At 46.5% G+C, this 25208-nt stretch overlaps 1 protein-coding gene across 7 annotated transcripts in view; it reads right to left on the reverse strand.

Annotated features, from left to right (window-relative positions):
* LOC125465324 (retinoic acid receptor RXR-alpha-A) overlaps positions 1–25208 on the reverse strand; it is a 120243-nt gene that overhangs the window by 5801 nt on the left and 89234 nt on the right. For 6 of the 7 annotated variants that reach the window (XM_048558648.2, XM_048558646.1, XM_059638173.1 and 3 more), the window contains 6 exons: positions 14078–14228; positions 13509–13709; positions 3509–3678; positions 2405–2534; positions 1032–1164; positions 614–705 (listed from right to left, as the gene is read on the reverse strand). In XM_048558648.2, coding sequence (XP_048414605.1) covers positions 614–705; positions 1032–1164; positions 2405–2534; positions 3509–3678; positions 13509–13709; positions 14078–14228 — 877 coding nt within the window. The remainder of the gene's footprint in view (positions 1–613; positions 706–1031; positions 1165–2404; positions 2535–3508; positions 3679–13508; positions 13710–14077; positions 14229–25208) is intronic. The other variant, XM_059638174.1, reaches the window with a different exon arrangement.

Here is a 25208-nt window from a genome sequence, read left to right on the forward strand (position 1 = left end):
ATCATTCATACTTGTGCCTTGTAGATGGTGAACAGACTTTGGGGAGTCAGCAAGTGAGTTACTCGTCACAGAATTCCCAGCCTAGACTGGTCCTGCAAATACAGTACCATAGCAGGAAGTACAGCAACCAACCTACACACAGCAAGGTCCTGCAACTGGCAATATGATACTGACCAGATAGTCCATTTCAGTGATGTTATTTATGGGGTAACACTGACGCACATGCCAGGGATCAATCCCCTGCTCTTCCTCAGAATTGCGCTGTGTGATCTTACAGATCTAGCTGAAAGAGCTGCCGAGGCCGTGATATTTGCTTCATTGGAAAGAGTTATCATTTCCCAAAAGTGTGAGCATTTAGCACATGCGGTTTCACAACATTTAAAAAACATTTGGATAGGTGCACGGATGGAAAGGAATTAGAGGGATATGGACCAAATGCAGGGAAATGGAACTAGCTGGGTGGGCGCGATGGTCAGCATGGACCAGTTTGGGCCAAGCCAAGTTCTACACCTCTCTAACAGATGCACAGGGTACAGGAGCAAAGCAGTGCAGCTTCCCCAGGACAGGAAAAATGACACAGATTTGGAAAGGAGCAATGATGTACATCTCATACCTGGATTGAAGAGGACAATTGCTCGCAAACAGCCCAGCTCCGTCTTGTCCATTTGCATATCACGCATTTTAGACACAAGTTCTGTCAGAACTCTGGAAAAGATGAAATGAATGGGAATAAATCAGGTCTGGGAGTTTCTAGAATCATTGCAATAACAATCAAATCTAATTAACCCCATGTTCACATTCGAACCAATTCTTGCAGCTTCCTAAAATCAGTTTTCTCCCAATACCCAGATCCCCAAAAATCCTGTTCCTCCAATCTGCATGACCACACCCTGCTCCCACTCCGCAGTGGATCAATTTAAATCCCCTTTAGCTACACACACCCTGTAGAGGGTCCCTGCTCCTCAGGGCTGTTTGAAGCACCTTCCCCACCCAAACCCCACTCCCTCAGTCAGGGATTAAAAGGAGCTGACCTGTCGAAGATAGCTCCCACCCCAGCGCTGTGCGCACTGTTCCTGTGCACGTGGAGACCGGTTGCCAGTAGAATGCCATCTCTCACAGTGATGGAACGGTGAGAGAATGAAGCAATCAGCAGTTCATTCCAACCTGAGACACAAACACAAGTGCATCAGTGAGACAAGAATCCAGACTGAATATACAAACAGGTCACTCAGCCCTTTGAGCTTGCTGCACTATTCATTAATATCATAGCTGACTGATTTTAATCTCAACTCTACATTCCTGCATATCCTCGATAATCTGATATCCCCTTGGCCATCAAGAATCTTAAAAATATTTAAATGTTCTGCATTCACTGCCTTTTGAGGAAGGGAATTCCAAAGACTCTCAACTCTTCGGGAGAAAAACGTCTCCTCAACTCTGCCTTGAATGGGTGCCATATTATTTTTATTAAGATCCCTCGTTCTAGATTTCCCAACAAGAGGAAACATCCTTCTGACATCCCTCTGCTCAAGACTCTTTGAAGAAGCAGCTGGTAAAAGCTGCCCATCACTGCCGGACGTGACAATAAGTCTCTCACTTTAAGCTGTAGGACTACACTTCCTGTAGTAACTGCAATGAGGTCAGTCAGTTGAACTTCAGGACATGGATTCCTTGATGGGATGAACTGAACAGCCCAATCAGGAAGCCCTGGCTGACATATAAAAAGGAGAGAGTCAGAGATATTGACACTCTGAAAGCTGACTCTGAAGACGCAGTGCTAGAGTCAAGGACTGTACATGTGTAAATAAAGGGCAACTTGGGGATGGAACACTGGAATATAGAATTTTAAACATTGTGTTGAGGCCCCAAGGAACCTCACAGGGAGCGCATCAACAAAAACCCCTCAGGTAGGGTGCTGAGCAACTCAACTCCCTGTCCAGATACCGAGCTCAGAATCAAGCGAGGGCTGTGTTCTCCCGGATAGTGTCAAGCTTCTTGAGTGCTGTGGGGCTGCACTCATCCAGGCAAGTGGGGAGTACTCCAACACACTGCTGACTTGTGCCTTGTAGATGGTGGACAGGCTTTGGGGGATCAGGATGCGAGTTACTCACCACAGGATTCCAAGCTGTGACCTGTCATGGTCAGAACATTTGTATGGCTGGTCTACTTTATCTTAAGTTAAAGTATTCCCCCGGATGTTCATAGAGGGGGACTCAGCAAGGATTGGCAAGCCATCTAGCCATACTCAAAACTGGGCCTGGGGAGAGCCAAAAGATACCTCGCAATGGACAGCACAACATGGGGTAAAGAAGGCAGGGACTGGGGCACACAGTACATGGTCTATCACAGGCTCGTCCATTTGATGAGTTACAGGGTAGCAGCGAATAAAATACATGTTGATTACCTGCCCGCAAGAGGATAACCTGGTCGTCCAGAGGGAGCTCGGAGAAATGTGGGATCCTCTTGGCCCACTCGACAAGTGTGAACAGTTGCTTGTCAGCTGCTTGGCAGATATTGGTGACTGGGTCATTTGGCTGGCAGGGAAACAGGAAGGGAGATTACAATCAGATCCTCTACACATCAGGGATGCTTCCATCCACAGGAACCATGGTGCACAAAGGTGAAACCTTAACCCAAGAAACAAACTTGACTTCTATCGCACATTTCAGGCTTTACAACCACGTATAGATACAGGTAGAGACTATTCAACACTTTCAGCTGGTTCCTTCATTCAATTAGATCACAGCTGCTCGGAATCTCAATTCCATTTACTCTCCGAGTTACAGAATCATTAATGCTCTTACTCAGCAACAACCTAACCCATTCCACTAGCTCCAATTGACCGGCTCCTCCACGTTTTGAGGAACAGAATTCCAGACGTCCCTTTGTGTGAGGAAGTGCTTCCTTACAGCATCATGAGTAATGGCCCAGCTCACATTTAGTGGGGCCATACTGAAGCAAACTCACAAAAGGCAAGCAGCCGGGATATTTCAGACAATTCCTCAAAATCTTCACAATCTGGGATGTGATGAGTTGAAGGGCTTTTTTTCTGAGCTCTACACCTATATAAGTCTGACCAACATGTCAGTGCAGAGGGAGCGGGCACTGTTGGAGGTCAGTGCTGAGGGAGCGGGCAATGTCGGAGGGTCAGCGCTGAGGGAGCGGGCACTGTCGGAGAGGGTCAGCGCTGAGGGAGCGGGCACTGTCGGAGGGTCAGTGCTGAGAGAGCGGGCACTGTCGGATGGTCAGTGCTGAGGGAGTGGGCACTGTCAGAGGGTCAGTGCTGAGGGAGTGGGCACTGTCGGAGGGTCAGTGCTGAGGGGATGGGCACTGTCGGAGGGTCAGTGCTGAGGGAGTGGGCACTGTCGGAGGGTCAGTGCTGAGGGAATGGGCACTGTCGGAGGGTCAGTGCTGAGGGAGTGGGCACTGTCGGAGGGTCAGTGCTGAGGGGGTGGTTATTAATGGTACTGGAATTTACTGGCACGTGGCAAGTGCTGTGCATACTCACTGAGCTGCTGGCCATGCCGAGGCTTGAGTCGATGTAAGTCTCAGTCTTGGGTTCGACAGCCAGCTCAGCCTCCACGATCTTCTCCACTGGCATGTCCTCATTGGCACTGCTTGTCGACTCCACCTCGTTCTCATTCCTGTCCTTACCTCGCTGTCTCTCCTCCTGGACCGCTGCAGGTGAGAAAGGGGGTAACTGTTGTGGGCCCAGTTCATGAAAACTCCTCACAGCTGTGAAAATATCTCATACAGCAATCATATTTCAGTAACTCTTACATTACCTGTTCCCCAGGCTGCTGCTGAGTTCAGTTTAAAGCATTTGTTTCAGTCACATCTTTACCCCATTCTCTCCCTAAAAGGTGCTGAGTGTTCTACTGTTGCTGGCTCCCTCCTGTGAACATATTCAACTGCAGTGGCAGCACAGAGTTTCCCAGCTTCAATGACAAGACTCAGATCAGGAGAATGAACCCGAGATGGCTCCTGTCTCACTGATCAGACAACCTGAGATTTGACACTCCTCTTGTTGATGCTGAGATGTTTGCCCAGCCTGGGAATGTACAGGGAGGAGACGCAATGCAGCCTCTGCTATCAGGAAAATGCAATGTTACATTTTGGAGCTCTCCACTAAACAAACAGCCAGTCCAGTTCAACAACTCATTTATCATGGGGTGCAGGAACACAGGTACATGAGAATTCAGAAACAAAAGGCAGGATCTGAAATCTGTTTTAAAAATAAAACACATCCAGGATTTTTGGCTTCATAGACAGAGACACATAATACAATAAAAACAAAGTTATATGAAACGTTTCAGAATTCAGTGGTTGTATCCTAGCTGGAGCTGGATCAACTCGATACAACAGAGTTTTGAGTAGGATGTCAGAGTGCTGGAAGGAGCTCAGGAAGATTTGCTCATTGGTTCCAGGGATGAGCAGCCTCGAGAATGTGGGATTGTTCTCCTTAGAGCAGAGAAGTTCCAATGAGAGCTAATCGAGGTCACAAAAAATCATGAAGAGCTTTGATAAATAAAGCAAGGAGAAATGGTTTTCAGTGGGAGGAGGATCAGTGACCAGAAGGACACAAATTAAAGGTGGGCTTAGGAGGAGCCAGAGTGAGATAGGAGAAAAGTGAGACCCAAACTGTACATATTCTGTGAAGATTTTGGAAAACAGAATGTTCTGAAGAAGGGTCACTGGACCCAAAATATTAACTCTGATTTCTCCTCACAGAAGCTGCCAGATCTGCTCAGCGTTTACAGCAGTTTTGGTTTTTGTTTCACATTCATCTAAGTGTGGTCTGACCAGTGCTCACAAATAATTATTGACACTGATATTCCAGAATGTATTTGCAGCAAATCTAACATACCATTTGCTTGTTGGGCGTGAGTTACTTAAGTCTCAGCTGTGTACGAGTTGGGAGCACTCTAGCTCCTCGAGGGAGCTGAGCACAAAACTATCAGCTGACATTCTGGTACAGCACTGCCAGCTTTCAGATAAGAGATTAAATCGACACCCCAGTCTGTATCTTGTGTGGATACAACATCTAAGGACACAATATTATGAAGCAGAGCCAGAGGGCTAATTTAAGGGTGAGATGAGAAGGAATTCCTTCTCTTGGAGGGGTGGAAGTCTCTGGAACTCTTTTCAAAAGAGAGCTGCATATTAGAGGCTGAGATAGATAGATTCTTGAAGACTAGGGGAATCAACAGCTATGGGGAACGGGCGGGAAAGTGGATGTGAAGAATATCGGATCAGGCATGATCTGATTGATCCTGCATCTTCTCTGGTCCTGACATCTTATCAGCTTCAAGCACCAACAGCCAATCTAATATCTCCAACAGTTCAAGTCCCTTTCAGGGATTTGAGCTTTTCCCTCCCATCACTCTGGCCTGGGAAGCAACTCCATTTTTTTCAGTAAAGACAGATGCAAAGCACTGATTTAACACCATAGCCACGCCTCGGCCACAATATATAAATCCCTTTTAGAGTCCCTAATCCCCAGGGCCACCTAGTACCTAGTACCACCTATTCACTGCTTACCATGACTACCCAAGACTTTGGGACTCCACTTTCTGTTAGCTGCTAGGCCCTGCTCAAAACCCATCTTTGTTTCTCATTTTTGCACTTCCAACCTCTCTTCTGAATCTTCTGCATTCAGCTTGGTTCTCAATTATATATTCTATCTAACCATTCTCATAAGCACACTTTTTCTTCTTTATCTTAAGCTCCATCTCTTTTCATTCAGGATGCTGTAGTTTGTTTGTTGACTGCAGAATTCTCAGCCTGTGACCTGCTCTTGTCACCATGCTATTAATATGTATGGTCCAGTTTTGTTTTCAGTCATGGTAACCCCCAGAAAGCTGACAGTGGGAGGATTCGGCAACAATAGTACCATTGAATGTCAAGGGGCAGTGGTTGGGGCCGCTGCCTGCTTCTGTGTAGCACAAAGATTCTTTGTCACGTCTGTTGTTCAGCTCTTTCTCCTGAAGGTATGACAGTTCATGAGCAATGAGTCTCCTTCTATCATGAAAAGTATGAAGAGGCTGCCATGACTCACAGGTTACACTCCAATTACACTGCACTGTCAGGGAAGATTATCGGGCCAACATTACCTATGTCCATCAATCTCACTCCACCCTCTGTTGTTGCCCATTGGCTGGTGTGTTCGACTCTGAATCACAAGGTCAAGGATTGGAGTCTGAATCCAGGCTCGCCAGCTTTTCTGATCCTGAGATGCTGCTTGGCCTGCTGCGTTCATCCAGCTCCACATTTTGTTATCTTGGATTCTCCAGCATCTGCAGTTCCCATTATCTCTCGCCAGCTTCCTTTCTTGCCTCAAATCTAAACCATTGTTCTGTCACACCCACAACAGGAGAACTGATAGGATTAGGATAGCATTAAGTCAGAAAATGCTATCCTGTACCCCATGCAAAACAAATTTCAGTATGATTCAGGATCAAGAAACTAAATTAATCTGTAATATTCTATGCACTGATTTAAAACAGGGAGATTACCACAAATTGCCAGTGTAGGTGAAACAATAGGAAGATTCAACGGGTTTTTTTAAGGAAATAGGCACGTTCTGCTCCTGAAATGATATTTGCTAGGAGGGATGGGAACCTGAGGGCTAACCTGAATACGAAAGGAGTTAAGTTTGTACAAAGAAGTAGAAAAGTTGTGAGGAAAACTAGAAGGCAGGGGAATCACAACAGAGCACTGAGTATGCAGAATGATGCAAAAAAAGACAAAGTTAATGATACTATGCGAAAACATGCAGAATTCACAATAATATAGATGATCTAAAGCTACAAAGAGGATAAATGTTTGAGATATCAAAGTATTACAGAAGTATGGCTGCATGGTGATCAGGGCTGGGTATTAGATATTCAAGAATATGCAATGTTTGGAAAGGACAGGCAAGCAGGAAAAGGAGGTGGAGTTGCACTGATAAGAGATGGGATCAGTAAGTTAAAGAGGGAGAATCTCAAATTAGAAGAACAATGTGTGGAGTCTCTTTAGGTGTAACTCAAACAGCAGGGGGCAGCTGACTTTGGTTGAAGTTATGACAAACAGTAGTAGTAATGTGGGACGCGGTGTTAATTGAGAGACGTATGCAGATTGTGCAAAACAGTTATCATGGGGGACTCTGAGCTTCTTACTGGGTAAGCCAATGGAGCACTAAAGTTGTGGAAGACCAGTTTCTGAAGTGTGTTTGTGATGGTTATGTTGAGTCAAGTAGAGGACAGGCTGTTTTAGATCTACAATTACGTAATGGAAAAAGGCCAACTAACAAATTCTGAAAGAAACATCAGGGATGAGTGACCGCAATATGAGAGAAGAAATTTACACTATGCTTGAAGGTGAGCAAGGATGTTAAATTTGAACAAGGGAAATTATAAAAGCGCAAGTTGGCTGAGTTGAATTGGGTAAATACATCAAATGGGCAGTGGAATCTAATCAACAGTCTTTAAAGAACTATTACAGTTTTGCTTAGAGCAATATAGATTCCTTCAAGTGCAAAAGGAATTGAGGATCTGTACTATGAAGATTGATTGGACAAACTGGGTCTGTACACTTCTAATCTTTCCAAGGGATGCCAGCTGATCTCATTGAAACTTACAAAAATACTTAAAGGATAAACAGAGTAGCTGCAGGTAAGGTGTTTGTCCTGGGTGGGGAGTCAGAACCAGGGGCACAGGTTAATAAGGGGGTTCTATTTAGGTCTGAGATGAAAAGAAACGTTTTTACTCGGGAGATGAAGAATTTTTGGAATTCTGTGTGCCAGAAGGCTTTGGAAGATCAGCCTTTAAGTAAATTTAATGTAGAAGTTGACATGTTTTTTGACTAACAATGTGAATGGAGTGAACTAAAGACTGTTCAATCAACTGTGATTGGATTAAATGGTGGAACAGCCTTGATGTGCTGAATGGCCCACTTCTGTTCCTTTATTTCAATGATTATTAAGAGCATATTACTGGCACTGAGTTGTTGCTCAGTATGCTATTTCTTCAACAAACACAGCAAATAACCACAGCACATCCACTAAGCAAGACTGTTTAAAGCAAGTGTTTATTGGAATATCTCAATCCAATAACTTCCAAAGACCAAGTTGCTCCAAATTTAAGCCTATGGAAAGCTTCAAATGGTTAATTAATGTAAACTTTAAAAAAGTCAGGCTGGCTTAGTTTAAAAGTAAACCCTCTGTTTATACTGTTTGTTATTCAAGTGCTTCTGCTCTTTAAGGCTTACAGCATAATTCAAAGTGAACAATTTTAACACAGTGAAATATCACAGGGCATTTCACAGGCATATCAATTAGAGAACAATTTAACATGGGGCCACGTTAGCAGATACTTGGAAGAGGTAGCCAAAAGCTTGGTCAAAGAGGTACATCTCCAGCAAATCTTAGAGGAGTATAACGAGGAGACAGTGAGGGAATTAGGGAGAGAATTTTACAGCTTAGGGCCTGAGCAGCCAAAGTTGCCGCCAGCAGCCCAGTGATTAAATAGGTCAGAATTACAGCTGCAAAGATCTTGGAGAAATGTCAGGGCTAGAGGAGATTTTAGAGATGGAGAGGGGTGAATTCATGGAGGGATTTGAAAACAAGAATGAGAATTTAAAGCAAAAGGCAGTGACTGACCAAGAGCCAGCAGGGGTCAGTGTGTACACGGCATTGTGTGAATGGAATCTGGTGCAAGTTAAGATACAAGGGGCAAAAATTCAGATGGGTTGAAGGAGGTGGACAAAGTTAACAGATTGACAGAGGAAAACAAATTGAAGGGCATCATTCTTCTCACCTATCTCATCTTGCAATGACAACAGGCCTCTCAATTTTCTTCTTGGTCAGGCATTCAATGGAGGCTCTTTCACCTCTTTTCATTACTGACAGTATTAATATTTATATTACCTAATCAAAGGAACAATAGTAAGGGTCTCCTCGTGACTCAAAGAATGACACAGCACAGGAGCAGCCCTCCAAGTCTATGCTGTTTTGAACATTTTGCTGTTCCATCCTAGAAGTGTCTTCACTCATCTCCCTCCATTCCCTCCCAATTCATGCGCTTGTCCAGGTGCTTCTTGCTATTGTGTCTGCTTCCACCACCTCCTCTGGCAGTGTGTTCCAGGTACTCACCACCCTTTGTGTGAAAAATCTGCCTCGCACATCTCTTTTAAACTTCTCCCTCTCACACCTTGAACCTGTGTCCCAGGGTAATTGACCCCTCCATCCTGAGAAAAAGCCTCATATTTTCCACTCGATCCATGCCATTCACAATCTTAGAAACTTCGATCAGGTTGTCCCTCAACCCCCTGCATTCCAGTGAAAACAAGCCCAGTCTATCCAGCCTTTCTTCATAGCTAAAATCCCCCATGCCAGCCAACATCCTGGTAAACCTTTATGTACCGTCTCCAAAACATCATTCTGGTGGTGTGGTGACCAGAACTGTACGTAATATTCCAACTGTGGCCTGACTAAAGTTCTATAAAACTGCAACATACCTTGCCTATCCTTATACTCAATGCCCCTTCCAATGAAAGTAAGCATGCCATCGGCCTTTTTTACTGCCTTATCTACCTGTGCTGCCACCTTCAGTGATCTGTGGTCCTGCACACCCAGATCCCTCTGCATATCAATACTCCTAAGGGTTCTACCATTCGCTGTATAATTTCCACCTGTACTTGACCTTCCAAAATGCATCAACTCAAACTTGCCCAAATTCAACTCCATCTGCCATTTTTCTGCCCAGGCCTTCAACTGATCTATATCCTGCTGTATCCTCTGACAATCCTGCTCACTATCCGCAACTCCACCAATCTTTGTATCATCTACAAACTTACTAATTAGGCCAGCTATGGAGGAAGGAAGGCTAATGTTGAGTCTGCACGCTTCTTCAGAAATTTCTGAACTTTCTGAAGAAGGGTTTAGGCCCGAAACATCAGCTTTCCTGCTCCTCTGATGCCGCTTGGCTGCTGTGTTCATCCAGCTCTACACCCTGCCATCCCTGATTGGGGAGAAGTTATTTTACCCCAGAATATTAACAAATTACAGCAGCAAATTCTGGGGCCCAGTCACAGGAAATACTTCATCTCTTTTAAAAGCATAAAAAGGCTAAGAAAGGTTTTGCAATCGTATTTCATTATGAAGTAATGTTAATTTTTTATTATTTGGTCAGGCCTCAGTTGGAGTGGTATGTGTGTTCAATAGTGTTCAGTCTGGGTATCATACTTTCAGAAGGATGCTAAGGCGATCAGGAGTGTTCAAAGCAGGTTTATCAGAAAGGTACCACAATGTCATGGAATAGCACACAGGAAGCCATTAGCCCACTGTGTCTGGGCAGGCTTTCTGGAAGAACTCAGTGCTGTACCCTGGCATTTCTTCTACAATCCTGTAAACTTGTTGCCTTCGGTTGCTCACGAAATTCTCTTCCCAAAGCTATGATTGAATCTGCCTTCCCCGCACTCCAAATCCTAACCACTCAAGTGAATCTGCCTCTACCACATTCCCAGGCAGTGGCCTGGATCCCAACCACTCGCTGTATGAAAAAAGATTCCCTCATTATCACTGTTAGTTCTTTTGCTTTCTTTTTCTTCCTCTTGTTCTCAATCCCACAACGAACAGAATCAGTTTGCATTTAGATCCCTCCAGATCTATCAATCTTCTCCAATCTGTCCACGTAACAAAGCTGGAAATCCCTGGAATCATTCTTGTGAATCTCTCTTGCACGCTTTCTATTGTCTTTACATCCTTCTTAAAAAGGTGCCCTGAATTAGGCACAATCTTCAGTTGGGGCTGAACCAGTGTATTATAATGGTTACACACACTCTGTGCCTCGATTTACAAACCCTGGGATCCTGTACACTTTAACCACATTCTCAACCAGCCCTACCGTCTGGAACGATTTGAGCAAATACATCCCAACATCTTCTACTTTTGCACCCTCTTTAGAATTGAATCCTTTATTTTATATTGCATCTCCTCCAACTTCTTATCAAACTGAAATATTTCCCATGCCTTTGCATTGAATTTCATCTTCCAGACGGCTGTCCATTCCGTGCCCTGTTTATATCCTCCTGAAATCTATCACTAGACCCTTAGAGTTCACAAAATTTCCAAACTTAGTACTATCTGAGGGTTTAGAACTATACAGCTCAGTCTAGGGTATTAAATACAGCAGAAAATATTCCACATTTGTCCAAGCGACAATTAATTTTGACCCATATTACTGTTTCCAAAACGTTTCCCATTACTAAGATTAACCGGGCTGGCCGTAAATCTCTTTGAGCAATGAGACTGATGACACTGGCATTATTCTCTGTACAACAAAGAACAGTAGGTAGAGAGTTAATCAGGATTGTAGTGTTTTGATAGTTTCCTCTGAGTTGTGGATTTTGCAACCCAAAGGGCCGGGACATAAAATAATTGGTAAAAGGGTAAAAATGATTAGAATTCCTTTCAGACAGGGACTTGTTGTAACATGGAATGCACCACCTGAAACAGTGGTAAAATGAAGTTCCAAATGCACTGGAGGAGAATCAATGTAATGAACAAAAGGCTGGGGTGTAAGTCTAATTTAGACAATCTTTCACAGGACCAGCACAAGTGCAAAGGGCAAAATGCACCACCCTCTTCTTTGCTGTTCAATTCTGTTTACATCCTCATTGGGCCCACGAGCCACATAATATGATGCAATGCTGTAGAGTTCATTGGTAGAAAGCAGTACAGGGTCTCCCCTAGCAGGGCCTGGGATTGGTGGGGCCATTTGGAGACAGGAAGCAGCTCCTGTCACCTCACACGGGGAGGGACGGACAAGGACAGAAACTGAGCAATGACCTTTTATTCAGTCTGAAACCCACAATCTCCTCTCATCTTTACAATAAGCATTTTACCAGAAATCAAGGGGTTAGCAAACAGTGAATCAGATTTTCAAGACACAAGCTTTAAATTGAGTCACTTCAAACCGCTGCAAGAAATTTAAAATGGATTATGATTACAAACAATCTCAGTGTTCATCTATAACAGCGACACCTCCATTACTGGTACCGGAGCATGCCTGTGCATCAGCGATGGGAACAGCAGCTGGATTACCGAATGTGTTCACTGTCAGCAAACCACACAAGGGATGCATGGGAGAGAGAGTGCCAGTGCTAACTGACCCCACCGCCCTGCACTCAAAAGCGCAGCAGGCTTACGTGAAACTTTTCACTTTATGCATGATTTAGTAAGATTTTACTCTGGTGAAATATGGGGGATTTCCCATTGTGATTTCCATTCTAATAAAGGCTGCCAAGGTACGGGGACAATGCTAGACAGCACTTCCCCACTGTGTGGGGATACACAGTCAAAGGATGGGCACACTGTCCCAGGTGCAACAGGGTATCCCTGAGGGATTGGTCACGCTGTAACAGCCCACGGAATGTGACTGTATATTGAGATGTCGGGTTGCTGGAAATTGAAAGGAACTTTCCCTGTTGCAAACACAGGAAGAGCTGAGGGTTCAAGGACAGAATTCAATTTTCAATCAAGCAGGGCCAGTCTGCAAGAAAATTAACCATTTTAAACAGTAAAGGATCAAATAAATGACCAAGTGGGTACTTCCCCTGGCCAAGGCTAACACCAAGCTCCCACTACTCCAACACAATACCCAGCCCCGACCCACCTGCCAGGAAGTGACATAATGAGCGGCTGCCCAGGAATCAAGACCTAACCCATTCTGATCAAACTCCGCCCCCACCAGCCCCACCTCACACTGCCGTACCCCAGCTGCCCCAGCCTCCAGGAGAAAGGTCCCTATCCTATTCACAGTGGCAGGGAGTTCAGTTGATCTCATTTAGGGCAGTATTCACAGCACAATATCTCTTCAGTGGCCCCCTTTGCTAGAGATGGAAAACACCAAGCTTCTTGACCCAGAGATAGTAGGAACTGCAGATGGTGGGGAATGCGAGGTAATAAGGCGTAGAGCTGGATGAACACAGTAGTCCAAGCAGCATCAGAGGAGCAGGAAAGCTGAAGTTTCTGGCCGAGACCCTTCTTCAGAACTTCTGAAACATCAGCTTCCTGCTCCTCTGATTCTGCTTGGCTTGCTGTGTTCATCCAGCTCCACGGCTTGTTATCTAAGCTTCTTGACCCAGATTACTTTTCAGTGATCCCTCCTGGATGGTAGGCAATGACAATTCGAGCTGAACTCTGATGGCAACCATCCATTGAGGCATCAATCAGCTTGCCAGCCAGCTCCTTGTAGAGGTAGCAGTGAGCTTTTGGCATCTGTAGAGTGACAGAACTATCAAATGTCTATCCTATCTGCTGGTCTTCTTTTTACACGTAATTCACCTCCCTGATCTCTGATCAGCCCAAGGGCACCGCACAACGAGTTGAAATAAACCAATGGATGTGGTAGCACTTTGGGATAGTGTGTGTGATGTCAGTGTGGATTATCCTGTAATAAAGCTGCACGTCACCAAGAGCCTCCGCAGAGCGAGCCCTGCACGTCCCTTAACCTAACTAGACACACCTCTGAAGTCTGCGTCCATACCTTCCCGCTTCATCCCCATGGCTAGACATTTCTGATAGCGGCAGTACTGGCACCGGTTACGCTGGCGCTTGTCGATGATACAGTCCTTGTTGTCACGGCAAGTGTAGGTAAGGTCTTTGCGCACTGTGCGTTTGAAGAATCCTTTACAACCTTCACAGCTGTAAACGCCATAATGTTTGCCTGTGGGGACAGAAAACACATGGTCAAATCATAGATTTTGTAGTTGGGTTTTTGCACAGTCTTAACATCAAAAACAGCAACACCAACCCCATTAGGTGGAAATGTAGCAAGGTGAGAAACTGACTGCCCAACATTTCAGCACCATTCTGAGGGTCCCACCTTACAGCAGGAAACTGCAGCTACCCCACTGCTCACCTCTCCCCACACACCTCACTACCCTGGGGCACAGCAGAGAAACATGCCGAGAAGGGCTCCCTTTGGTCATTCCAAGCCTAGTTCGACCAGGCTAGTCAGTTGCTAACAAGTGAATGGACAGAGTGTAATGGCACAGAGCATTGTGACACCACCGAGCAGTGAGACACACATACCTGAAGACCTGTCCCCACAGATGGCACAGATGTGCTTGGTGAGAGAAAGTGGACAGTTTGAGGAATGAGGTGATATTTTAAGCACACCATTAATTCCCAAAGGTGGTTTCACATCCTCGGTACTGCTGACCGAATTCATGGACGAGTTTATCTGCAAAAAAAGAAAAACAGTTAAGATAAGGCATCGAACTATACTCTATATGGTTCTCAACTGTCACCCACCCAACCAACTAACCACTAAAAGCCAGCCTTTGTTCTCTGCATAAGCCCAGCGAAGCAGGATATGCCACCCTACTCCAAGAGAAACAGACCACACACAGAAACCAGACTGTAAGAAGCAACATGTGCCAACAGTAGCAACCAGTCTCTACACTCAGTCTGGTGCCGGGGGAAGTGGAGAATGAGGAGCTCTCAATCTGAGACTGCTCTCACTTTGCTTATTGCTGCAAAGAAATCTGCTTCCTTTCAGTCTGCTGCTGTGGAATTTCAGACAGATACCATCTCCAGTTCTGGCAGGGTATGGGGGTGTTGGGTGCCAATTCTCACTGGGGCATAGCAACTTAGGCCACAACTGTTTCAGGGGTACAGCACTGAAGGGAATCACCAGCCTGTAGCTGAGTTCAACCGCTACTCTTCACATGTGAACTGAATGGCTTTTCCAGTGTGTACAGACCTGGGTTGTATTCACAGACATAGACCAGCAGGTGTTCCTGGATGGAGATCAGAGATGGAAGCCTCGCTGATTTCCCTCAACAACTTTGGGAACTATGACACATCGAACGCTCGTCACCAGCCTATTTCAGCTCACTGCACGCAGCAGAGAATGTGGGCCCTTCCTACTGTGAGCATGGCTTGTAACAGGAATTTACCCAACAACAACCAGAACAAGTTCAAACCCAGGCGACTGGAGCAGGAAAGGAAAACCATAGAAACCACAGCCTCTACACAGCACAGGCTCTCACTGTCAGCAGCCCCTTCGCAAGAGACTGAGCCCATTGTCTCATGATGCAGCCCATCATACCAATGCTTTCCATTACATAACTAGGTTCCTTCATCAAGCCCCATAAATATGAAACAGCTTAGAAGCTTACTATTTGTTTGTGCTCGCCAATCTACCCATTCACTGAGCTGCTCAGCAGCGACTTGTTATCCAGCAACATATTGGGTATAATGTGCATATAAACAGCTTTGCTTCACCAGGTCACAGCTCCCCACAACCAAGAGATCAATTCACAAACTGGCTGTCCCACAACATCTTTCTTCAGCCAGGAGCCAAAATGCTGTATCTGTTCTGGGAATGTTAAATGGGGACAGTGTAGAAGCAGAATTACTTTCGGTTTGAACGAGTTGAGAAGAGCTTTACTCTGCATTAAGCCTATGCTGTCCCTGCCCTGGGAGAGATTGATACACACTACTTAGAGAGGGCTTTATCCTGTAGCTAACCCCGTGACATTTCTGTCCTGGGAGAGTTTGATGGTGACAGCGTAGAGAGGGTTTCACTCTGTCACCAATTCCGCTACAATGATGAAGGGTCTAGGCCCGAAACGTCAGCTTTTGTGCTCCTGGGATGCTGCTTGGCCTGCTGTGTTCATCCAGCTCCACATTTTATTATCCCAATTTATCATCTCTTTGATTTATGCTCATCCTTTCCACCGCTCTGTTTGAAGTTCTCTGATGGGGATTTCAAACCCTGCAGCAGCACAGACACCCCACTAAAGAAAGTCACACATTGCATCATCTCTGATTGTCACTTTCTCATCATTTTCAGTCATCCAAACTCACCTCAGCTAACTACTATCCTTTTCTCAGCAACTGAGTGTGGGTGTCACGGTCTGGTGCCTCAGTCACTCAACAACCACTCAGCTGCACAGACAAGATTGTTCTTGCATGGGGCTTGCAAACGTCCTTATCAACTGTAGCGTGCAAACTTTCAAAGGAGCATACATAGAGGAAATGTGCAAACCCAAGGGTACCTACACCCGGGACTACGTTACAGCGATACCCCGAGGGTACCTACACCCGGGACTATGTTACAGCGATACCCAGAGGGTACCTACACCCGGGACTATGTGACAGCGATACCCAGAGGGTACCTACACCCGGGACTACGTTACAGCGATACCCCGAGGGTACCTACACCCGGGACTACGTTACAGCGATACCCCGAGGGTACCTACACCTCGGACTACGTTACAGCGATACCCAGAGGGTACTTACACCCAGGACTACATTACAGCGATACCCCGAGGGTACCTACATCTGGGACTGTGTTACAGTGATACCCGGAAGGCACCCACACCCGGGACTACGGTACAGCGATACCCCGAGGGTACCTACACCTGGGACTACGTTACAGCGATACCCAGAGGGTACCTACACCCAGGACTACGTTACAGCGATACCCCGAGGGTACCTACACCTGGGACTACGTTACAGCGATACCCAGATGGTACCTACACCCAGGACTACGTTACAGCGATACCCCGAGGGTACCTACACCTGGGACTATGTTACAGCGATACCCGGAAGGCACCTACACCCGGGACTACGTTACAGCGATACCCCAAGGGTACCTACACCTGGGACTACGTTACAGCGATACCCAGAGGGTACCTACACCCAGGACTACGTTACAGCAATACCCCGAGGGTACCTACACCTGGGACTATGTTACAGCGATACCCGAAAGGCACCTACACCCGGGACGACGTTACAGCGATACCCCGAGGGTACCTACACCTGGGACTATGTTACAGCGATACCCGGAAGGCACCTACAACCGGGACTACGTTACAGCGATACCCCAAGGGTACCTACACCTGGGACTATGTTACAGCGATACCCCGAGGGTACCTACACCTGGGACTATGTTACAGCGATACCCCGAGGGTACCTACACCCGGGATTACATTACAGCGATACCCCGAGGGTACCTACACCTGGGACTACGTTACAGCTATACCCCGAGGGTACCTACACCTGGGACTATGTTACAGCGATACCCCAAGGGTACCTACACCCAGGACTACGTTACAGCGATACCCCGAGGGTACCTATACCCAGGACTACGTTACAGTGATACCCCGAGGGTACCTACACCCCGGACTACGTTACAGCGATACCCCGAGGGTACCTACACATGGGACTACGTTACAGCGATACCCTGAGGGTACCTACACCCGGGATTACATTTCAGCGATACCCCGAGGGTACCTACACCCGGGACTACGTTACAGCGATACCCAGAGGGTACCTACACATGGGACTACGTTACAGCGATACCCCGAGGGTACCTACACCCGGGACTACGTTACAGCGATACCCCGAGGGTACCTACACCCGGGACTACGTTACAGAGATACGAAGAGGGTACCTACACCTAGACTACGTTACAGCTATACCCTGAGGGTACCTACACCCGGGATTACATTTCAGCGATACCCCGAGGGTACATACACCCGGGACTATGCTGCACGCAATACCCCAAAGGTACCTACACCCGGGACTACGTTACAACGATACCCTGAGGGTACATACATCCGGGACTACGCTGCATGCAATACCCCGAAGGTACCTACACCCGGGACTACGTTACGATACCCCGAGGGTACCTACACCCGGGACTACGCTGCACGCAATACCCCGAAGGTACCTACACCCGGGACTACGCTACAGCGATACCCCGAGGGTACCTACACCCGGGACTATGCTGCACGCAATACCCCAAAGGTACCTACACCCGGGACTACGTTACAACGATACCCTGAGGGTACATACATCCGGGACTACGCTGCATGCAATACCCCGAAGGTACCTACACCCGGGACTACGTTACAACGATACCCCGAGGGTACCTACACCCGGGACTACGCTGCACGCAATACCCCGAAGGTACCTACACCCGGGACTACGTTACAACGATACCCTGAGGGTACATACACCCGGGAGTATACGACAGCGATACCCAGAGGGTACCTACACCTGGACTACGATACAGTGATACCCCGAGAGTATCTACTCCCGGGACTACACAGCATGCGATACCCTAAGGGTACCTACACCCAGGACTATGTTACAGTGATATCCCGAGGGTACCTACACCCGGGATTACGTTACAGCGATACCCAGAGGGTACCTACACCCGGGACAACGTTACAGCTATACCCCGAGGGTACATACACCCGGGACTACGTTACAGCGATACCCCGAAGGTACATACACCCGGGACTACGTTACAGCGATACCCTGAGGGTACCTACACCCGGGACTACGTTACAGCGATACCCCGAGGGTACCTACACCCGGGATTACGTTACAGCAATACCCCGAGGGTACCCACAGCCGGGACTACATTACAGCGATACCCAGAGAGTACCTACACCCAGGACTACGTTACAGCCATACCCAGAGAGTACCTACACCCAGGACTACGTTACAGAGATACCCAGTGGGTACCTACACCCGCGACTACGTTACAGCAATACCCCGAGGGTACCTACACCCGGGATTACATTACAGCAATACCCCGAGGGTATCTACACCCGGGACTACGTTACAGCGATACCCAGAGAGTACCTACACCCAGGACTACATTACAGAGATACCCAGTGGGTACCTACACCCGGGACTACGTTACAGCGATACCCAGAGGGTACCTACACCCAGGACTACGCTACAGTGATACCCTGAGAGTACCTACACCCGGGACTACGCTGCATGGGATACCCCGAGGGTACCTACACCCAGGACTACGTTACAGCGATACCCCGAGGGTACCTACACCCGGGACTACACTACAGTGCTACCCCAAGGGTACCTACACCCGAGACTATGTTACAGCGATATCCGGAAGGTACCTACACCCGGGATTACGTTACAGCGATACCCAGAGGGTACCTACACCCGGGACTACGTTACAGCGATACCCGGAAAGTACCTACACCCGGGACTACGTTACAGCGATACCCCGAGGGTACCTACACCCAGCACTAAACTACAGCGATACCCAGAGAGTACCTACACCCGAGACTATGTTGCACGCGATACCCCGAGGGTACCTACACCCAGGACTATGTTACAGCGATACTCCAAGGGTACTTACACCCGGGGTTACGTTACAGCAATACCCCCAGGGGACCTACACCCGGGACTACGTTACAGCCATACCCAGAGGGTACCTACACCCAGGACTATATTACAGCGATATCCCGACGGTACCTACACCCGGGACTACGCTACAGTATTACCCGGAAGGTACCTACACCCAGGACTATGCTACAGTGATACTCCGAGAGTACCTATACCCGGGATTACGTTACAGCGATACCCAGATGGCACCTACACCTGGACTACGTTACAGCAATACCCCGAGGGTACCTACACCCGGGATTACGTTACAGCGATACCCAGAGGTACCTACACCCAGACTACGTTACAGCGATACCCAGAGGTACCTACACCCAGACTACGTTACAGCGATACCCAGAGGTACCTACACCCAGACTACGTTACAGTGATACCCAGACAGTACCTACACCCGGGATTACGTTACAGCGACATCGAAACGGTAGCTACACCTCGGATTACATTACAGCGATACCCCAAGAGCGTACACACCCCCTTTGCCTATATTACTGCAATGGCCTTTCTTCAGCTATACTCAGCCTCCGTCTTCGTCAAAAGAGAGCCCAGGCCCACAGTTACTGCAAACACATTCACGCTAACCTCATTGTAAATCTTTCCCAAGCTTCTACTGAATCCTTTCTGAAGTACTCGGCTATCAATTTGGAAGTGTTTGGAAGTTTCATTCATGGCTGATATTTGCAAAAAGGAAACCTTACTTCAACCCTAACTTCCTTTCAAAAACAATTACAGTGAGATACCCAGACACTCCAATGATGCATTGGTCCACTGGCAGACAGTCGTAAACTCAGTAAACCATCGTTGTACCAGGTCACCTTTACAGCAGTGCCCAGTATTGCTCTACCTCACAGCCAATAAATCAATGTTTCTGAATAACTCTCTTCTCCAATGTTAACTCCACATACTGCAGGGGATCAACTGAACGGATTCTATTTAGGAAGACAAAATTGATAGAGATTTCAGTGTCAACAATTAGATTCCTTCCATTGAGTTCTAAATGCCCTTAGTCCCTGCAAGTACGGCAGATCACCTTAGCTAGCAAAGCAATTCCAAACAATCAAATACTCCCTCAGGTAGACACTCCACCCATCTCTCTAACTCCTACTCCCAATGAGTCTTGTTAGCATCTCTCGGTGAGAAGAATAATGCTGAATGGAATAGAATGGAATACAAAGCACTGAGCTATACACAGGAATGAAAAATGCAACAACAGCCAAGAGAAAGTTTCACTGAAAGGATGGCTGGAGAGTTACAGGAGTCACAGGTGGAGGGTTGATCCTGATGATCAAACAAGTGTACTGGCAGAAGGGGCAGAGATGTTGAAGACTGCACCAAAAGCATCTCAACAGCAGTACACATTCAGAGTTCAGGGGCTATGTAGAGAACCTTACAGCAGTGATGCGGTATAGAGAGAGCGGTCCTGCTTAGTCTCACACTCTGCTTTTTCATCCATCACCCCGAGCTTTCATCATCCCGAAGGACCTGGCCAGCCACCTTTCACAATTATTAGTGGAATTGTCTCTCATCTGCTTTTCAAGTCAAGCTTTCTGACAATTCTCCAAGTGAGCTTAATCCTGCCTCCCATCACTATATCTTGTTAATGCCTTTCAATCCCTGATCTCCCTCTAGTGAATGATCCACTGCCAGTGGGAATAGTTTTATTTTCATACTTTATCAAAAACATCTTGTTAAATATTAATTCCATGAGCAGTAAGTGACGGACAGGGCTAAACTATCTCACAACTAATAGACAGATCTAAAGTCACATCTGCTAATGTGGTCTACTGCATCCGCTGTTCCTGCTGTAAAGCAGGCCACATCGGAGAGACCAAGCGGAGGCTTGGAGACCACTTTGTAGAGCACCTGCGCTCTGTTCGTGACAAATAACAACACCTTCCAGTCACAAACCACTTCAACTCTCCTGCTCCCGCTTCCTGGAAGACATGTCTATCCTGGGCCTCCTCCAGTGTTGCATCGATGCCACGTGAAATCTGGAGAAGCAGCACCTCATATTCAGCCTTGGGAACCTACAGCCCAATGGTGTGAATGTGGATTTAACGACTTTGAAAATCTCCCCAGCCCCGGCCTTATCACATGACCAACCTCCTTCTCATCCCCGGCTCCTTGACCTGTCACAACCTGTTCATCTTATTTCCCAACTATCCACTCCTCCCACCTCACTGACCAATCCCCACCACTGCCTCCCTGCAATCAATTATCACCATCCCACCTACCTTCCCCAGCCCGACCCCTCCTTTCTCTATTTAGTTCAGAGCTCCCTTCCCCCTTCCCCATTTCTGAAGAAGGGACCCAACCTGAAACATCAACTTTCCTGCTCCTCTGATGCTGCCTGGCCCGCTGTGTTCCTCCAGCTCCACACTGTGTTAACTCTGACACCAGCATCTGCAGTTCTTACTATCTCTAAAGTCTGTCGTCCTGCCACATCCAATTGTGCATGGTGGTAGATAATTAAACAACTAACTCAAGGAGCAAGCTCCATAAATATGGCTCCATCCTCATTAACAGTGAAGTCCACTCCACCAGTGCAAAAGACCAGGCTAAGATATCTAACCATTTTCAGATAGAAATGTCAGCTGGATGACTCATCATGACCTCATTCTGAGGAGCCTGGTATCTCAGATGCCAGCCCACAGTCTTCAATTCACCCCACATAAAATCAAGACATGGCTGAACTCAAAGGTTACGGGCCCTGACAACATTGCAGCAGTTGTACTGTAAGACTTGCATCTCAAACCTACCAAGCCCCTAGCTAAGCTGTTCCAGAATAGCTACAATATCTGCAGCTACCCAGCAAAGTGGAAAATTGCTCAGATATCAGGACGAATCCAATGCAGCCAATCTACTCCCAAACATCAGCAAAGTGATTGGGAGGGTTGACGACAGTGCTATGACGCATGCTATACAAGTGGTAAACAGACTAGCAAAGTTTAACTTGCATCATCTGATTGTTGCATCCGAGACCTTTAGTGGACAAAAATGTTGTTTCAAAAGGCAAAACTGGCACACTAGTGTCCTTTAGGGAAGGAAACTGCTGTCCTTACCTGGTCTGGCCTACACGTGACTCCAGACCCACAGCCATGGGGTTGGCTCTGAGCTGCCCTCTGGGCAATTAGGGATGGGCAATGAATGCTGCCCTAGCCAGCGACAACCTCATCCCATGAATGAATTAAAAAGCCATGACTACAGACTTGGAAAAGTTTCGGGAGACCCATGTGCGAGAAACAAGGCTGCCTGCACAGAAATTACAATTTTAATCAAAATACATCAAAACTAGGCAACTGAGGCAACAGCAAGAAAGTAGCATATCCTGTTTAATTCACACGTGTATGGTAACTTCACATATAGTGGGATGAAAGGCTTACCTGCTAGTTAGCCAGCTTGGAAAGACGATTAAGCCAGATTCACGAATACATGCTAGCAATATCTGAACAGTTGCTTTTGAGCAACAGAGGAGAGGGAAGAAAATAGTTTTAAAAATGACTTGTGTTTTGTTTTTGAAGGGCAGGTTCTGGGGAGTCAGGATGTGCGAGTTATTCAACACAATATTCCTTGCCTCTGACCTGTTCTTGTAGCCACTGCATTTATCTGTCAAGTGCATTTTAGTTTCTGGTCGATGGCAACCCCAGGATATTGATAGTCGGAGATTTAGTCATGGTAATATACATCAAGAGACGGTGGTTATGTTTTCTCTTGTTACAAATGGTCATAGCCTCACATTTGTGTGGTGCAAATGTTAGTTATAACATGTCAGCCCAAGCGTGGATATTGTCCAGATCTTGCTGCATTTGGACATGAACTGCTTCACTATCTGAGGCATCACAAATGGTGCTGAACACTGCAATCATCGACAACATCTCCGCTTCATTGACAAAGTAACTGAAAATGGTTGGGCCAAGGATACTGGTCTGAGAAATTCACCAATACATCTTTGACTGCAGCTTCCAGACTCTGTGACCTCTACTATCTAGCAGACACATGGGAACATCACCATTTGCAACAGAAACAGAAAATGCTGGCAAAACTCAGCAGGTGTTGCAGCATCTATAAAAAGAAAGCAGAGCTCATGTTTCAAATCCAGTGACTCTTGCATGGGAACATCAGAGTCACCTACAATTTTCCCTCCAACCAACACACTGTCCTGACTTAGAAATGTATTGCCATTCCTTCAGTGTTGTTGGATCAAAATCCTGGAACTCCTTTCCCAACTGCTTTGGGGATTTCTGTGGCTGAAAGGCTACAGCAATTCATGGCAGCAGCTCACCAGCACCTTCTTCTGGGCAATTGGGACACGAAGTAAACACGAGCTGAGCCTGCAATACCAACTTCCCACAAACAAATAAAGAATTACCTATTGACCTTCTCTGTTTCAAGATCAACAGTCTGAATATTTCCCATCTCTACTCATTACTGCACTCAGTCATCCTGGCAATATTGTGTTAAACCTCCGCTGTACTCTTTATAAGATCTTTACATCTTTCCTGAAGTGCAATGCCTACGATTGTCCACAACACTCAGCCAACGCCTAATCAGCAATTCATAAAATTCTGGCCTGATATCTTTGCTTTTTCATTCTATTTCTCTCATTATAAATGCACTTAGCCCAAATGCTTGTTTCAAAAACTCATCACAAGGTCCTGCTCCCTTTATTGATTCATGTCTTTGGCATCAAAGTCTTACTGTCCATCTAGTCTCAAAACCAGACAATATATAGCACATTGAATATGCAGAAGATCCCCAGAAACTGAAACAATCTGTCAAGTTAGCTCTTAACCCAGAAATGAAAAGACTGTCAATCTGGGCCAAAAACAATCTCACTCCAAACTGGGTGCCACACTTAATGGCTCAGAATCGAAAAACTGACAATAGCCAAATTTCAGCAGCTGAAACAGCCATTACTGCAAAACGTTTTGGTGATTCAATGTAAGAGTAATCAATTCCAGACAACTGACTCTCAATGCTAACAGCAGGGGAAGTGCCACAGGACATAAACCACACACACAACTACTGCTCTAAACAGACCAAACTACTTCTCATTTCAGTACTGGGTCAAACCCAAATTCTTCAGAACTGCTCTTTGTTCACAAGTCAGTCAGAGTACTGGATTGAGAAGTGCCAGGTAACCACTCAATTCTGCCAGCTAAAAGCGCTACCATCTCCCCTTGACATTTAACGCGGAGACTGGTTCCCCATCATGAACATTTAGGGTCAGGAGTGAACAAAAACTCCACCAAAGCAAGAAATTCATAGAATCTCTACAGCGTGGAAACAGGGCCTTTGGCCCAACTAGTCCACACTGACCCTTGGAGCATCCCATCCAGACCCATTCCCCTATAACCCACCTAAGCTACACACCGATCCCTGAACACTATGGGCAATTTTAGCATGGCCAATCCACTCAACCCGCACATCTTTAGACTGAGAGGAAACCAGAGCACCTGCAGGAAACCCATGCAGACACAGGGAAAATGTGCAAACTCCACACAACTGCCCAAGGGTGGAATCAAACCTGAGTCCCTAGTGCTGTGAGGCAGCAGTGCAAATCACTGAGCCACTGTGCTGCCCCAGTTGAAGGGGAGCCTGCAGATCCTGTGTGACCACACCTGATAACAGGTCAGTTATGGCTGCAGAGCATACCGCAGCACCAAGGTTCCTTCATACAACCTCCTTCGTAACCTCTGCCACTGAGAAACACTCAAGACCACAGTCATAATCTCACAGTTCTGGTTTCTAATTTTGTAGAAAGGCACTTAAGAAGGTATTGAACAGATTTACTCATATGATACCTGAACTGCAACATTACAATAATCAAAAAAGATGTGTTTTTCCCCTCTAGAAAAGGGAAATCCGAGATGGCAGCTTGACAGAGATCTTACTCATTAGGGAAGCATTTGACAAGATACATGGAGGTAAATCAAGACCAGAGTTGGGAGGCCATCAATATACAACACTTGTATGTAAATCCAATAGA

This window comes from Stegostoma tigrinum, chromosome 29, assembly GCF_030684315.1.
Source record: "Stegostoma tigrinum isolate sSteTig4 chromosome 29, sSteTig4.hap1, whole genome shotgun sequence".
Classification (NCBI taxonomy): domain Eukaryota; kingdom Metazoa; phylum Chordata; class Chondrichthyes; order Orectolobiformes; family Stegostomatidae; genus Stegostoma; species Stegostoma tigrinum.